This window comes from Podarcis pityusensis (assembly GCF_964106645.2).
Source record: "Podarcis pityusensis genome assembly, chromosome: 10".
Classification (NCBI taxonomy): domain Eukaryota; kingdom Metazoa; phylum Chordata; class Lepidosauria; order Squamata; family Lacertidae; genus Podarcis; species Podarcis pityusensis.
The window spans coordinates 41,801,703-41,819,143 of record NC_138035.1 but is presented as its reverse complement, the minus strand read 5'-3'; the positions used below and the strand labels follow the sequence as shown (position 1 = coordinate 41,819,143).

General features: G+C 43.8%; 1 protein-coding gene across 3 annotated transcripts in view; it reads right to left on the bottom strand.

Annotated features, from left to right (window-relative positions):
• Nucleotides 1-8,770, bottom strand: part of LIN7A (lin-7 homolog A, crumbs cell polarity complex component) — a 35,288-nt gene extending 26,518 nt beyond the window's left edge. Inside the window, exons 1-2 of one of the 3 annotated variants that reach the window (XM_080971522.1) lie at nucleotides 8,651-8,743; nucleotides 1,641-1,769 (exon numbers count right to left, since the gene is read on the bottom strand). In XM_080971522.1, the coding sequence (XP_080827648.1) occupies nucleotides 1,641-1,769; nucleotides 8,651-8,696 (175 nt within the window). In that variant the 5' untranslated portion in view covers nucleotides 8,697-8,743. Of the gene's footprint in view, nucleotides 1-1,640; nucleotides 1,770-8,650 lie in introns of all 3 variants that reach the window. The other 2 variants (XM_080971523.1, XM_080971524.1) reach the window with 2 other exon arrangements.
• Between the last annotated feature and the right edge of the window lie 8,671 nt (nucleotides 8,771-17,441).

The following is a 17,441-nucleotide window of genomic DNA, read 5'->3' as shown; positions in this document are numbered from 1 at the left end:
GTAGCAAAATTTTTTGAAATAGGAATAAGATTTTTGTGAAATTCTCATGGGTGGGGAGGTACAGTCTCATGGGGTTTTGTTGTGATTACTGGCTGCTAAGGTGGGCGTGGGCTACCTTTGAACGCCCTTTCTTTTGTTCCAAAAATAATCTCTCCAGCCTTCCTGGGTGTCCATTTTTCCTGGAAATCCCATGATGCCTTCAGCTGAGCTTCCCTGTAAGCACAGGGAGGTGATAGAGCTACCTATTATGAACCAAACAGCTGTTGTTTTTTACATGAAGTCTTTTTACATTTTTTAAAAAGTGTAAATTTAAAAATAAAATCAGTGACTGTGTCAATCTGAGATGCTTGGTAGCCAACCTCCTTAACTTCCTGTGCCTCAGTTAAAGCTCAGAATAAGGCATAGTGAAGTAAATTCTCCTATCGTTTTTTTTCTTCCAGATCAAGATGTGCATGCAGCCCAGAAGGTTCAAGAGCACTGGATGAATGTTTAATCTTTATTTTAATGTTTAATCCCCATGCAATGATAAGGTAAGATCAACCCTGCATTCACTGAATTTTTTAAAAAAATGCTACGAGAAAGAGCCAGGCAAATAGAAACATCTTTTGCACTGAAATAAAACTTTTGAGTTACTGGAGAATAGGGTTCAGAACAACACTAATTAAAACCAACAGTCCTTCTTTACAAGTATGAAAATCAACTTGCATTGAACAAGACAGAGATTCCTGGCTGTTCTACAGAGTGTGATATAATGAAGATTAAATGCTGATAAGACTATGGCTTTGCTGGGATGAGAAATTATGCAACCAATCTCCTTTATTGGCATAAAAAGTGCATGGATATACATGGATCGGAACACAACACAGTTAACGAAACATAGTAGGAGATACTTTAGGATAAAACTACCAGGACATCATGAGGTACAAAGATGGCTCTTAGGACCTATGGTGACGTAATTTCATAGCGTCACTCAAAAATCTTGCCACATTCTCCACAATATCATTGATACAATCGTTCAGCAGATAAGACACACTGGAAGAATCTGTGCGATAAATCTCCTCTTCAGTAAGGAGGTCAAATACTTATCATATATTCCTGAATAAAATAGGCAATTAAATAAAATGTGTGTGATGGATTCGACCTGTTTTGTGCCACAAGGGCAGTATCTTTCAGAGTGTGGGATTTTCGAGAATCTACCTTGCTGAAGGTACACTTGCTGAAAGTCTTTGAGCCAAAGCTGAACTACAGTGACCACAATGTGATCAAATGGGTGAGGTACATTGGTAGGAGTGGAATCTATGAGACAAGATGGTAGCCCTGAGCAGCCAGCTGGCTCCCTCTCCCCTAGTCTCCCTTGATTTCAAAGTACAATTGAAGAGCTAGACTCCTGCGGCTTCTATGGAAAAAGAACACTGGTGCCTGCTTTGGCTTCAGTCACTGTTGGAGTTTGCAGCTGGCGTTGGGCAGCCAGATAGCCCCCTGTCCCAGCTCACCTCTTGCTTCTGTCCCAGGGTATAAAAAGGCCAGTCTAACCACCACCCAGGGAGCATCCACCACCATGTGATAAAACCCTCCTCTTCTGTTGGTGTCACCACTTGTATCATATCCTAGTATTTTTGGAAGTTCTTGTGCATACGTACTTGCTGGGCAAACCTTGAGTTGACTGTCTCCTGTGCTTGCTATTGCTGTTGTGATTGGTTGGCGGCTCACACTTCCCCATCTCTCTTTGTCGTGCAGAGTCCTTGATATGGAGCCCGCTCTGGGAAGGTCTGTGACCAAAAAGGCTGAGGGTTGGCATCTGCTCCTTGTTGGGCTGGGGTGGGTGGGCATGGCACAACATTTGAAAGCTTTGGAGTCCTGTTAATGGCTGGCAAGGCCAGCACCTCCCCCTCCCCCACCCCAGTCAGAACTACACCCTCCTGCAAAAAGTAAACCCAGCAGGCACACGAGGACAGATCAGCTTGTCTTTAAAAATCTACAGGTTTTGTCCTCTTAATTTGAAATTGGCCAGTAAGTAATTCCTTGCCTCCATTCTTTTCTCTCTCGCTTGCCCCCGCCCTGCAATTGCAGTTCACCCCAGGGGATCAAAGACAACTTGTCTGAGTCACCATGGCCACTGCTCTAATAAACAAGACTTAGACATTCAACATTATAGTTTGCTTTTATTCCATACAATGAAATGGCCAGAGCTTTTAAATACTTTTTCCACAGAATTACTGCTTGCCTAAACTGAGTAAAAAATCCATAAATTCATGTCTGTACTTGAATAAAAATATTCATGGCTTAAAAGCAAGCAAATAACCAATGAAAAGGGAGGAAATGGGAAATAAAAAAGGGAAAATTAAGAATTATAGTATGAAAACCATATTCCAGCTTGTGGGTTGCGATTATAGGATTCTGTCATTATCCTGTTTTGAATGTTCATATCCAGGGATCATTTTATACTCTATCCAGGTCTTTCTCTTTATTCTTTATCTCTATGTTTCGACATATCCAGCCCATTCACAAGTTATTTGCATTTAGACAGAGGAAGAAAATGAGGTTGAGCTTTGCGAACTTTGTAGTGAAAAGCCTTTCAAATATCTTAGGACAGATTTGAGAGCAAGATGAATCATTGCCAACAAGTTTGCATTATTTTGATGCCATACTCCTATGTATTAATTTCTGGGTGGATTTAGAGTAAACCCACCTCAGTCTCCCATTTGCCTTGTTTACAGCTAGCAGCTTTGATGAAAGATTAATGGACAACGTAGCGGCATGTGTATCTGTGGCAACAAGAGGAACTGTACGTTCTATGTATCAAAGGGACATTAATGATGTCTTAATGCAAGTAAGGAAAAGATCAGGTCTGCAATTTGCTGAAAGTAGCAGGCTATATATAGGGTGCTGTCCCAAGCCATCCATAATGCGATATTGGATGTTTCATCTAGATAACTTAAAAGTCGATTCATATATTATTACTGAAGGAACATATGTAATCTGCCTCTATTCCACCTGCATTAGCCTCTCTCCCTCCTTTCAGCAACCAATGCAGACAACAACTGCAAAGCTATTCAACAGCCTCTCCTGGCACAGAAGGATCCCTTGGTACCTTCATCACAGCCCTCATCTAACTGCTGATAAAAGTCTATCTCCAACCTCAGAAGCATAATATCACCTTAGGGAGCAAGCCTACATATGAGGCTGTTAAGATTCAGGTAGTCATCCTTTCTCTTTGCCTCCTCTTCCCCCCACCACTCCGCTCACCACATATCAACAACTGTTGCATGTCCTTTTGGGTGTTGCAGTTCTGAGATTATTACCTTGCTCTCTACATTAACTGCCTTCAGATTTGCCTGAAAAACTGGCCTACTTAATTGTTCTCCTGAAAGGTCTCAATATATTTCATACTAGGTTCAGCCAACTACCAAACACTCAACGGGCGTTTTCAAATCAGTAGTGCCCATATGTACATTTTAGGATACTAAATTTTGCCTCTCATAATGAATTCATCATGTATTGGCACTTAATGAATTTACTGGCAGTGGCTAGTGGCTAATTATATGTTTCACTTCTCTCCTTTCACTCTGCTATGCCTCTCTCCATTCTCAGTTTCTCCCTTACTATGCTCCACCATTCAGCCTTACCCACTATGTGCCACATGATCTTTTGCCTCCCAAATCCCTTAAACCCTGGAACATCTGCAATTCAATCTCCTGGTTAGTTGCACTGCAGCACGTTCCTTGTTCTGCCAGAACAGCTCCATGCAAGCTAAATGGCAATGCCTGTGAGATTAAACTATAAAGTGATTAATTTTTTTCATTATTTCGGAAATGTATTCTACGCAACAGAGAAGTTGTGCAAGACAGTTTTGCAGGTAGAGAAGACATATGCTGGCAGAAATTAAAGAAAGTAATTCCTGTGTTTGATATTCAAGTAATCTACCACCATTAAATTAGCATTCAGGGATTTACAGCAGTTGGGGGAGGAGGCTTTTTAGGTTTGAATTGCTTTACAATGTTTTGTATAGGATTTGTATCTAATTGTCACTCTTGCGTTCATGAAAAAATAAGGCATGATTTTATCTTGCTATAGTACAAGAAAAAGGAATCTTCTTTAGTGACTGGTAATATTTTACACTGTCTGCACTCCTATACTCTAATTAGCAGAGGACAGAGTTGCAACTAACAGAGAAATTCTATGCATTATCTGGCTGCCCCAAAGTTAGCCCCATTGATTTCAATGGGATTTACTCTGCCACAGGCAATTGAGACTGCAACCTTGTACATGCTTACCTGGTAGTAGCTACAGGTTACAATGGCAGAGTGACTGTGTTTCAGCCAGTGTAATTATTACGATCTGAAGGCAGGATCGGAAGACATCAGTTGGAATGCAGGATAAATGCACACCCAGTGGTAGAGTTGAGAACTGGGCTGAAGCATGAAGAATGGGAAGGAGAGCACCTTGGTACTAGAACCTTTTCTCAGTTGCTCACTTGTCTCCTCTCTATCCTGTGCCATGTGGACCAGCGGTATATCTGGTATTTTTGCAGGACTCCAGTACTTGAAAGATACTGGACGGACACCTGTGTAGCAGAAGCAGTCATATCCAACATGTGGCTGCACTTTTTACTCTATTATTGTGATGAGGAATCTGTGGCTGCTCCCTCATACATTGTTGGATTCCAACACCCATCAGTTCCAACCATCATGGCCAATCATTAGGAATGATGGGAATTGTAGTCCAGCAACGTCCAGAGGACCAGAAGTTCCCCATCCCTGTCACCTTAAATGCTGAAAAGAAAACAATTTTGGTTCCCCTCCACATCAGCATTTAGTAGGCATTTTTTCTGAGGTGAAGGCTTGCCAAAGTTGTCACCCTTACTACTAATGCAGCTAATGTTGTTGTTTTTTATACTTCATATGAATGGATAGTATAAATCTAAGAAGCACGCCTCTACCTTCTTGTTATTTCCTTGCTGTTTGTCTGGGAACTACTATTTACCCTACGTAACACTGTATGTTACAATGTCAAAACTGTGAATATTAGCATGGCAACACTAGGGCCTGTTTATGCATTTATGTAAACATGCAGATCATCACTGCTACTAAATGTTATTTAATGTCATTTTCATTTGCAAAATTCAAAACATTGGAAAGTTCAGACTGTTTTAGTAAAACATCAGTATTAATTAAATTTTGACTCACCTATACAGCTATCATTTTGAAGTTTATTAATAGTGAGAGTTTTCAAGTATGTTCTCAGATTTATGTAACTGGTGATACTACCTCCCACCTCCAAACAATATTTTCATTGTTTTACGTATAACTTGCCTTGCCAACTGGGACCCCAAGCAAGGGCATTTCTGTACCTTTTCTATACACTCTTATGTAAGTTCCACCTGCAACCTACATGTAAAAAGACAGAAGTGTAATTAAATCTAACTAAAGTTGGCTAGCCTTTAAAAATAAATAAGGGTCATGGTTGTGTGATACTTTCCTTTGAAAAGCTGTGCTTCCTAATGGATTGCCATCTGTTCAGCCTTTTGCCAGGAAATATTTATCCTGCTTAATGTGGTCACCACAGAGGTGGAGCTGCAGATTACACACTGAGCTTCTAAAAAGAAGAAAACACACATTCTTCCTCCTAACCAATGCTCTCCCTCTTATTTCTATAACACTTTATCTAAGCTTTCCTTTGTTTGATTTGTGTGCCATAATCCACACATTTCAGAAATCAATTTTAAGCAATGCACTTGTGGACATCATATTATAAATTCCTCTGCTCTTCATCAGAATCCAACAAAGTAAAGACTGTCTAAATTTTAAATGGAGACTGAACATTTCTTTTTTACATTGAATGTACAGCAGGAATCTCTCTGTCTTGTTTTTAAGAGCCTGTTGTAATCCTCTACAGAGCATACAATTATAATGAAGACACTGGCTTTAATCATTCCCAAATCAAGTACAAGACTTTAAAATTCTTTAGGAAGCTTAATCCATACAGATCAAGATTAAAAAAAATGAAATGCTTTAAAGACTCTGAAACCATGTGGATGGAATTTATTTGATTTAATTCAGTAGAATGCACAAATAAGTAGTGTTAAACAGCAAATAAGAAAGCAAATTATTATTCTTACCTGTTTCAGGTAAGCACAATACCTCTATATTTCAAGTAAGCACAATAGGCCAAATGCCTATTAGGAACTATGTCAATCTTTTAAAGTATTTAAAAGATTTTATCATTTAACCATTTTTTTAGCCCAGTGTAACAGTAGGTTGGGACGCCGGTGGCGCTGTGGGTTAAACCACAGAGCCTAGGACTTGCCGATCAGAAGGTCGGCGGTTCGAATCCCCGTGATGGTGTGAGCTCCCATTGCTTGGTCCCTGCTCCTGCCAACCTAGCAGTTTGAAAGCATGTCAAAGTGCAAGTAGATAAATAGGTACCGCTCCGGCGGGAAGGTAAACAGCATTTCCGTGCGCTGCTCTGGTTCGCCAGAAGCGGCTTAGTCATGCTGGCCACATGACCCAGAAGCTGTACGCCGGCTCCCTCAGCCAATAAAGCGAGATGAGCGCCGCAACCCCAGGTCACGACTGGACCTAATGTTCAGGGGTCCCTTTACCTTTTAATAGTAGGTTTACAATACAAAACTTCATTTATTTTGTTAAGTTTTAAAAATAAATACATCTTCAGTAATTCTGCCTTATAACCTAATTATAGCAGTGAAGAGTGCAACAGTATTCCTCAGTTGCAGCATCAAGGATGACAGTGATAACGTAACAGATGCTAAATGGGAAAAGTGTGGTATAGTGGTTATTAGACTGGAAGGATATTCAAATCCCCACTCAGTCATTAAGCTCAGTGAGTGAGCCTGGGCCAGTCACTATCTCTCAGTTTAGCCCACCTTACAGGGTTATTCTCAATACAATGAAGAAGAAGAAGAATATTCTTCTTTGAAGGAAAGGTGGGGGAGAAATTTGACTAACAACCAGACAATTAGCTGTCTTTAGTGATATACCATGCTCCCACTACAAACATCAGTGGTATCAAATTAAAAGCCTACAGGGAAGGAATCAAGTGGTTAGTTTAACTAACTTAAACCAAAATAAAAAATTCCCCCTTATATGAAATTCTTAAAGGTATAGTCTCTCTAAGGCTATAGATCTGGCAGCCCTATCTCCACAATAGTCTCCAGTCCCAAATAGTTTCTAGTCCCCAATACTTCCCCCCATCCCAGGGCTGTCTCCTCTACCTGCCCTTTCCTCGACTCTGGGCTCGCCGCTCCTCATTTTACATATCTTGGGGGTCTTCTCCAAGTGAGTTTTCCATTTCTCAGTACAGGGTTGGGGAACCTGTGGCCCTCCAGGTATTACTGGAATTCAACTCCAATCTTCCCCGGGCTAAAGTGATCATCAGGGATTAAGGGAGTTGTAGCACAGCAACATCAGGAGGGTTTCAGATTCCTGCCCCCTGCTTTTTGGCATTATCTTCCTTTCCTAAGGTCTCTATTAGGGTTTAATTTCAGCCAAACTGCCAGCTTTCTGTTTTCTCACAGGAACCAGACTGCAAACATTCTGACAGTTTGGGAACGGATTTAGCTATTCCATGGCATCACACCAGCTCAGCCAATTGGCATCAGAAGCTTCACCATTGCAGCACAATGCAATACAGACTGGGATCAGAAGCACAAGAGCTTTCAAATCAGCTTTGATTCTGGTTCTGTACACGTGCAAGCCTTTTCTCACCCTGCGAGGGCTTATTTTTCTAGCAGATGCTTGATGGAGGACGTGACGATGGGCGAAAAGAGCCCCCGAAAAGTAATCCACAGTTCCTCTACCACTGCTGTGGATACATCAGTACACTGCAAGGAGAAATCAGCTCCCGGCCATGCTATGCAGCGAAATAAGTAAACAGCAATGAAGACTGATTACTCCAAACCACATTAGTAATCCTTGTGCGGCCAAACTGTGACAAATGAGTAGCTTCCCCCTCCCAATGCATTTCCAATGCATGCTTAAGTGTGGAGTTGCGAATCTCCTCCACACCGATTGCTGTTCTGGACTGTGGGCTTTTGCATTTCTTTCTGGCGACAGGGCTCTTCCTAAGAAACCTGCCATTTTGGTGCAGGTGGGTACACCCGCGAGTCCCTGATCTCCAGGCAACGGGATCCTGATGACCTGGGGCAATCCGGCTCCCCAGTCTTCCCAAACTGGCGCAGAAGCTCACACAAAGTTTCCCTCTTTTTCATCCTCCCACCCCGAGCCCCATTCGCTCGCTGCCTCGAGTCTCCCTCCGCGCTCATCGGAAGTCCCAGCTGATCCCAGCAGCTCGGCTGCCGGCGCCCTTCTCCCAGGCTCGCGGCTGCCCTTTCCCGCCCGGCAAAAGCCGGACGCTTGACTCCGGCGCAGGATTCCAGCGAGAGGTCACTGCGGCGGCAGCGGCAGGTCACGGCTCCCTACTTGGCGCACTTGCCCGCCTGCTCTCGGCTCCTTCGGCCAAAAGGCAGCAGCGGACAAGCGAGGCAGCCTCTCAAGGATGGCTCGGTTCTCAGGACCCTTTCGTGGAAACAGCAGCAATGGGGCTCCAATGGCCCCGGACGGACAAGGCATCCTCGGAGCCCCCCCCCCCCCGCGAGCAAGGCGGGGCGGACCTAAGGCGGCGGCGCGCTTACCTCGGTCCAAAGTGAGCGGCTGGACGGCTGTCAGCGTCGTCGCCATGTCTGCAGCGCCGCCGAGGCTGAAATGACGCTCGGCTCCAGTGTGAGGCGGGAGAGGGTGGCTGGGAGCGGGCGGGAGGGAGGGAGGGAGGGAGGGGCGGCGAGGGTGGGGCTACGCGAGGCGGAGGGGGGCGAAGGGGAGACGCGCGTGGCCGGGAGGGTGGCGCGAGGGCGCAGCGGCGCGCGCCCAGGGGAGGCTAGGAGACGCCGCCGAGCGGACGGGGCAGTTGTCAGGCGGGCGGGAAAAGGGGAAGAGCGGCAGGCAGGGGTCACGCCGAGGCCAGCCGCATCCCTGGGCAACAAACAGCGAGGGCGTGAGCGGAGTTTGAGGGGAGACGTGCAAAGACTCACGGGAGCTGGAAGGAGCCTGGACGCGTACAGCCCGCTTCTGCCATTCCCACCTCCCCTTCCAGGTCATGAGGTGGTGGCTTTAAGACTCTGGACCCTCGTCCTAGGGATGGCACCCTTCAGACGACCTGTGTGTGACCAGTTGAGAGTAGCAGAACTAGCACCTCTTCCCTCCTGCCCCTGCCCCCCGTTCCAAAAACATAAATAAAGAATCCCATGTTTTAGGACTGTTTCTACATTTCTGGACCTGATAGAATCATAGAATCATAATAATAATAATAATAATAATAATTTATTATTTATACCCCGCCCATCTGGCTGGGTTTCCCCAGCCACTCTGGGCGGCTTCCAAAAGAATATTAAAATACTATGATACATCAAACATCATAGAATCATAGAGTTGGAAGAGACCACAAGGGCCATCGAGTCCAACCCCCTGCCAAGCAGGAAACACCATCAGAGCACTCCTGACATATGGTTGTCAAGCCTCTGCTTAAAGACCTCCAAAGAAGGAGACTCCACCACACTCCTTGGCAGCAAATTCCACTGTCGAACAGCTCTTACTGTCAGGAAGTTCTTCCTAATGTTTAGGTGGAATCTTCTTTCTTGTAGTTTGGATCCATTGCTCCGTGTCCGCTTCTCTGGAGCAGCAGAAAACAACCTTTCTCCCTCCTCTATGTGACATCCTTTTATATATTTGAACATGGCTATCATATCACCCCTTAACCTCCTCTTCTCCAGGCTAAACATGCCCAGCTCCCTTAGCCGTTCCTCATAAGGCATCGTTTCCAGGCCTTTGACCATTTTGGTTGCCCTCCTCTGGACACGTTCCAGTTTGTCAATGTCCTTCTTGAACTGTGGTGCCCAGAACTGGACACAGTACTCCAGGTGAGGTCTGACCAGAGCAGAATACAGTGGCACTATTACTTCCCTTGATCTAGATGCTATACTCCTATTGATGCAGCCCAGAATTGCATTGGCTTTTTTAGCTGCCGCGTCACACTGTTGGCTCATGTCAAGTTTGTGGTCAACCAAGACTCCTAGATCCTTTTCACATGTACTGCTCTCAAGCCAGGTGTCCCCCATCTTGTATTTGTGCCTCACATTTTTTTTGCCCAAGTGCAATACTTTACATTTCTCCCTGTTAAAATTCATCTTGTTTGTTTTGGCCCAGTTCTCCAATCTGTCAAGGTCGTTTTGAAGTGTGATCCTGTCCTCTGGGGTGTTAGCCACCCCTCCCAATTTGGTGTCATCTGCAAATTTGATCAGGATGCCCTTGAGTCCATCATCCAAGTCGTTGATAAAGATGTTGAATAAGACCGGGCCCAAGACAGAACCCTGTGGCACCCCACTAGTCACTCTTCTCCAGGATGAAGAGGAACCATTGATGAGCACCCTTTGGGTTCGGTCAGTCAGCCAGTTACAAATCCACTGAGTGGTAGCATAGTCAAGAGCACATTTTACCAGCTTCTTTACAAGAATATCATGAGGCACCTTGTCAAATGCCTTGCTGAAATCAAGGTAGGCTACATCCACTGCATTCCCTTCATCTATCAGGCTTGTAATTCTGTCAAAAAATGAGATCAGGTTAGTCTGACATGACTTATTTTTCAGAAATCCATACTGACTATTGGTGATCACAGCATTCCTTTCTAGGTGCTCACAGACTGTTTGCTTAATGAGATGCTCCAGAATCTTCCCTGGTATTGATGTCAGACTGACTGGGCGGTAATTATTTGGGTCCTCTCTTTTCCCCTTTTTGAAGATAGGGACAACATTTGCCCTCCTCCAGTCTGCCGGGACTTCGCCTGTTCTCCAGGAATTCTCAAAGATGACTGCCAGTGGTTCTGAGATCACATCTGCCAGTTCTTTTAATACTCTTGGATGCAGTTCATCTGGCCCTGGAGACTTGAATACATCTAAACTAGCCAAGTATTCTTGTACTATCTCCTTAGTTATTCTGGGCTGTGTTTCCTTTGCTGAATCATTTGCTCCAAATTCTTCAGGTCGGGCATTGTTTTCTTTATCGGAGAAGACTGAGGCAAAGAAGGCATTGAGGAGTTCAGCTCTTTCTGTGTCCCCTGTTTGCATTTCACCATCTTCTCCTCTGAGTGACCCCACTGTTTCTTTGTTCTTCCTTTTGCTACGGACATACCCATAAAAGCCTTTTTTGTTGCTTTTAACCTCTCTAGCAAGCCTGAGTTCATTCTGTGCTTTAGCTTTTCTGACTTTGTGTCTACATGTGCTGGCTATTTGTTTGAATTCCTCTTTGGTGGTTTCCCCCCTTTTCCATTTTTTGTACACATCCTTTTTTAATCTTAACTCAGTTAAAAGTTCTTTAGATAGCCACCCTGGCTTCTTTAGGCACCTTCCATGTTTCCATCTCATTGGTATTGCCTGAAGTTGTGCTTTTACTATCTCCCTCTTAACAAACTCCCAGCCATCATGAACTCCCTTTCCTTTTAGTATTACTGTCCATGGGATCTCACCCAGCACTTCCCTAAGTTTTATGAAGTCAGCTTTCTTAAAGTCAAGAAATTGAGTCCTAGTATGCTTGGCTGCTCCTTTCCGCTGTATAGTAAACTTCAGAAGAGCATGATCACTCGCGCCTAATGATCCTTCCACTTCTACTCCACTAACCAGGTCATCAACATTGGTTAGGACCAGATCTAAAATGGCTGTTCCTCTTGTTGCTTCTCCCACTTTCTGGACAATGAAGTTGTCTGCAAGGCCAGTGAGGAATCTGTTTGACCTTATGCTCTTGGCTGAGTTTGACATCCAACAAATATCCGGGTAATTGAAGTCCCCCATTACTACTATCACCCTTCCTTTCGCATGCTTGGCCATCTGTTCCAGGAAGGCATCATCTATGTCCTCCGTTTGGCTTGGGGATCTATAGTAAACTCCCACAATGAGGTCACTGTTATTCTTCTCTCCCTTAATTTTGACCCAAATGCTCTCACTTTGGCTTTGAGGTTCTAAATCTTGGATCTCTTCACAGGTATACACATCCCTGACATATAACGCCACTCCTCCTCCTTTCTTGTCTGGTCTGTTTCTCTGAAATAGATTGTATCCCCCCATTATTACATTCCAATCGTGGGACTTATCCCACCAGGTTTCAGTGATGCCTATTATGTCATATTTAGTTTGCTGTACCAAGAGCTCAAGCTCATCTTGTTTATTTCCCATGCTTTGCGCATTAGTGTACAGACATTGAAGTCCATTAATCATTCCCCCTTGACTCTTATTTAAGGATTTTTTCCTCCCACCACTAGGTCTGTGTGCTGTTTGCTCCATTTGGTCTATGACATTTGGATGATCATCTTCATCAATTGATAGACTCCTACCTTCAGGAGCACTGTCTCCCTCCCCCACATTAGTCAGTTTAAAGCCCTCCTGATGAGGTTTCTGAGATTTTTGGCAAAAACATTTCTCCCAACCGTTGTGAGGTGCAGCCCATCGCTTGCCAGAAGTCCATCTTCAAGAAACTGCAGTCCGTGATCTAAGAATCCAAACCGTTCCTGTTTACACCATTTGCGAAGCCAGCTGTTCACTTCCACTATTTTTCCCTCTCTCCCTGGGCCACGTCGTTCAACTGGGAGGACAGATGAGATCACAATTTGTGCATTTAATTGCTTCAATTTCCTGCCCAGAGCCTCGTAGTCTCTTTTGATCTTCTGGAGGCTATTGCTTGCAGTGTCATTGGTTCCCACATGAACCAAGAGGAAGGGGTATTTGTCAGTGGGTTTTATGATTCCTTGCAGTCGTTCAGTTACATCTTGGATCTTAGCCCCGGGGAGACAGCACACTTCCCGAGACATCTTGTCAGGCCCACAGATCACTGCTTCTGTTCCCCTCAGTAGGGAATCCCCTATCACCACTACACGCCTCCTCTTAGGTTTGGTCGGGGTTCTTCCGTGAGCTGTCCGCTCCAAGGTCGCCTGCACATTCCCTGAGGACTGACTTTGCTGCTCGTCTTCATATACCTGATCGACTGTAATGAGGGAGAGATCCTCAAATGGAGTCTGCTCTTCGTCTTCCATGCTAGGGGAGAGGACCTCAAAGCAATTGTGTATTTCTAAACAATCAGAGCGAACCCTGGGCCTCCTACTTCTTTGAGTCACGTTTCTCCATATATCTGGCTCCTGTGTTGGTGAACTAGCGTCCTTCTCAGGGGAGTCCCCTGTCTCCTCCTTGGTGGAGATGGTGTGCTCTGTTGCTTCCAAGAAGAGCTCCAGCTCTCTAATTCTTTGGAGCGTAGCTACACGTTCCTCCAGTTGCTGGACTTTGTCTTTTAAGAGGGCAATCAACATGCAATTGCTGCAGGTAAAGCTGCCTGCTAGGATAGTGTGTAACAAACAAACCAAACAAATTTGCCAACCCCGTTTTGAAAGAAAGACTCTATGTGCAGTTTTTCACTTTAAACCCACTTCAATCATAGTAAAGTGGAGGTTTGCTCCTGACTTGCGAATAAGTGCTGGGTTGCTGTAGAAAAGGATGAAGTAAAAATCATAAAATGAGCACCTGCAACCCCAGACAATACAATGTTTTTTTTTAAAAAACGTAAGTTTGGAAAGGATGCCATCAGCATCAGTAGTCCCAGGAGACCCTGGGCATGCTCATGCCAGCCTAGGTGCAGACACAGGATGCCAAGCCGGGGAGGTCTACATTTTATCCTAAGACTCAGCCCTAGCTGTACCACTGCCCTTCTGAATAACACATAATGTCAGATACCACAGTGTCCCTCATGCAGGAGCAAACAAGGCACAGCACGGATAACCTGAGATGAACCAAGAAAGTGGGCCACACAAGCTGTGGAGGAAGGAAGAAGGAAAATTAGATACTCCCTATAGGTAGATACTAGACCATATGTCATGCCGACTAGAAACAACTCGGAAGGAAGCAAAACCATGTGGATCAAAGAATCCCAGGTGGTTGTCCTTGCCAACAAATCCACCTGTGACACTTCAGCACCAACGGATCAAGTAACTCACATCATGCAGACTGCGGAAAATGCCACATGCAGAGAGCAGTAATGAACACTGCAAAGCTGCATAACCAGTTATGCTTATACAGAGTTTATACAGAGGACCCAAGTGAATCCACAAAGCAACACTTAGGAGGAAAGCTCTCTCCTCCTCAAACACCAGATGTGATTACATGCGCATAACAAATCCCAGTGGATCAGATCTTCATATATACATACCTACACACAAGCCATGATGTGTTGGCAGCTTTGAGGAAAACCAACAGGGAACCTTGTGGCACCTTAAACACTTAAGACGTTTTATTATGGCATAAGCTGAAGAGGAAGAGATGGAGAACAAGGTGTGGGTGGGTGGAGAAATCACACACATCTCAGACACACTTTTGCGCATACACACATTGATTATAGGTAGATACATTTGTACACAGCCCAGATGCATAGCACAGTAAAGAAAGATGTGCAGTCCCTCTGTGGACATACATACTGTGAGAATCAGATGTAGTGTTAAATTCTAGCAGAACAGCTGCACTACCATTGCTGTCTGTTACGATGTCTTAAAGACTAACACATGTGGCATGAGGCTTCACAGACAAGAGCCTAATTCATCAGCTGCAGATTTGTCTGTTTACAAAGTGATATGGAGTCAGATGTTTACACACAGAAAAAGCACACATTGATATGTGTCTGTGAAGTCAGAGTTAATGGTACACAGATAAAAAGGGCCTCACTTAGTGATCTACTCCTGATAGGATTCTGCATTAGTAATGACAACAAACTCCCAGTGACATCTTTTTTGGAGGCTGGCTACTCTCTGGTGCTGCCTAAATATATAATTCCTATTATCTTCCACTGACCCTTATAAGAAAATAATTGGAAAGTTTCCTCCTAGCTGCCTCAGAACAGAAGAACTGCTTCACTTGGGCACCACTTGTAACCAATGAATTTTTGGTAAGAGAAGTTAATGCTCAGGTGCTTCCTTTTCCAGAACTACAATCCTGCCTGGGAAAAATTCACTTCAGCAGATGAATCATGGATGGCCCAAAACACTGGACACTTATGTAATGGAAAGTCATTTCCCCCCTTCAGATTTGCCTAATACATTCCATGCCATTCCACTGTTTGGAACAATGTGAGGGATACATTGGAACACTAGAAAGCCCAGTTGGGTCAGCTCAAAGGCCTGTTTTGTCCAGCATCTTGTTTCTCACAGTGGCCTGCCAGATACCTTTGGGAAGCTCACAAGCAGGGCAGTGGCACTCTTCCACTATAATTGCTTCTGATGCTGGAGGTAAGTCATAACATCATGTCTAAGGGTTTATTCGTGCTTCCTCTTGTCCCACTGCTTTCCCACTCTTTAGCACTCAATCAAAGCAAACAGCAATTTAGGTTTTCCTTGGATTTACATTTGTTCTGATCTATCGCTAAATATCAGGTTTTCCCTTGGAAAGGAGCAAGGGCAAGGGGGAAACCTCTTGGACCTATGCTTTCCAGGCACAACACAAGCAGAAGTATGGATGAACCCAACAGTCACCGATAGCCTTAACCTCCATGGAGTTGTCTAAGCTGATACCCATCATCATATCTTGTGGGAGCAAATTCCAACTATGTGTTGTGTGAAGAAGTACTTCCCTTTGAAGAGAATGTGTATTTCAATAACCTCTTAATACTTGCCATCAGTGATTGTCATCTTCTGGGGGCATGTACAGCTGTTTAGTTATTATTGTAAAAGTCACCATCTTAATACAGCTTATGCAATTGCTATGAACACTGAGGTTGTTCTAAGAAGGTAGATATTTATCTGTACAGTTTCCATATATTACCAGCTTTAAAGTCAAATGGTCACCATGCAGACTAAGTTAAAGGAGCCACGTTGCATTTCTTGGAAACTAATGGGTCTCATTGGGATGGAAGCATGTTTTTTTCTTGTATTGTGCCATATGTGGACAAATACATCCAAATAAGCTCTTTTCTCTAGAAACATAGAATACAGATTATAGTCCAGTCCTATAAATCTGCTTTGATAGGTGCAATGTTGTGACATATACCCCAGAAGTTAAAGTGGGATCCTGTGTTTGCCCAGTGGGGCACAGCCAGCCAAATCTGACTTATCTGCCAACAGAACAAAAAAACAAACTGGGCTAAAATGATCTGATTCTTCAGCCACCCAAGTGGGCTTTTTAGCATATGGATGTGGTGCACAGGACCTACCAGTGGGGCTGTACAAGAACTTCTTTAATTGTATCAGGAAAAAAATCAATCTTAATTGTAGCCACATTGAGGACTGCTGTTGATGGCCACAGAAAGTTCATATGCATCTGCTTCCACTTGTAAACAAGCCACAACTCCAGACTTTGGAGACTGTGGTTTGTTTAAGCTATGATTTAGTCAAAACAAGTCAGGATCAAGTTTTAGATCCAGTTTCTATAGTTACTTTGTCACGTTGCTTATTTTTTAACTGGAGCACACATTGGTTCTGTTGCCATTACTGTAATAGCACTCTGTGAAAACCATCTGCTTAAGGCTCTCAAAACGGCACTGCTCTGATTAACTGGAAGTTCACAGTAGAAGCTGTCATATTTGCCTTCAAGCTGACCCACATTCTGTTTCATGCTGGAAAAAAAATATTCTAATGACTGCAGTACTGCTGATGGGTTTACAATCAAAGGCTTCCACCCTGCCCCAGTGGTTGTAAACAGTTCTGGGTGGAAGAAGTGTTCAAAAGACACTCTTAATGGTAAATAGTTGAATTTTTCCTGCTGGTGACAGGGAAGATGAGCTCACTGATACTCATCATGTCAGTTATAATCAAATACGCCGGCATCTAGCTCCTACTATGTCTGTCTCTACTGCTGCTTTTAAAGGTCAAAATAATTTAGGAAATTGAGGATTGAGGGTCAAACTACATGTCTGCATTTGCTTCTGCAGCACACATGAGAGGATACATGGATTGGGTTCAGTGCCATTATTATGATGTTCCTATTGTCACATCATCATGATAGGTGCATGGCAACCTAGTTGTCAGGTACGATGTTGGTGTTCCTGTAGTTTTCTGTTTTTGCACTCTTTGCTGTTGGAAGAGAATAAGAGCATGGCTAGGTTATTCTGGTGTTAGTAGAAGCATAGAATCAGCATAGATATTATGAAGAAACTTTAATTTAGGTTGTGAGTGACAGAGATGAAAATTTATGTGTGTTCAATAATCTCTCTGGGTAAAACTACATGGAGTCCTAAATTGTGAGAATATTTTCTCCAAGGTTTTAATGTTATTATTTTACCCAAACCAGGTAGAAGAAGATGCAATAAAGATTGGAAGTTTACACAGGGAGATAGATCATAGAATTGTAGAGTTGGAAGACACCCCAGGGTCCTCTAGTCCAACCCCCTGCAATGCAGGAATCTCAACTAGAT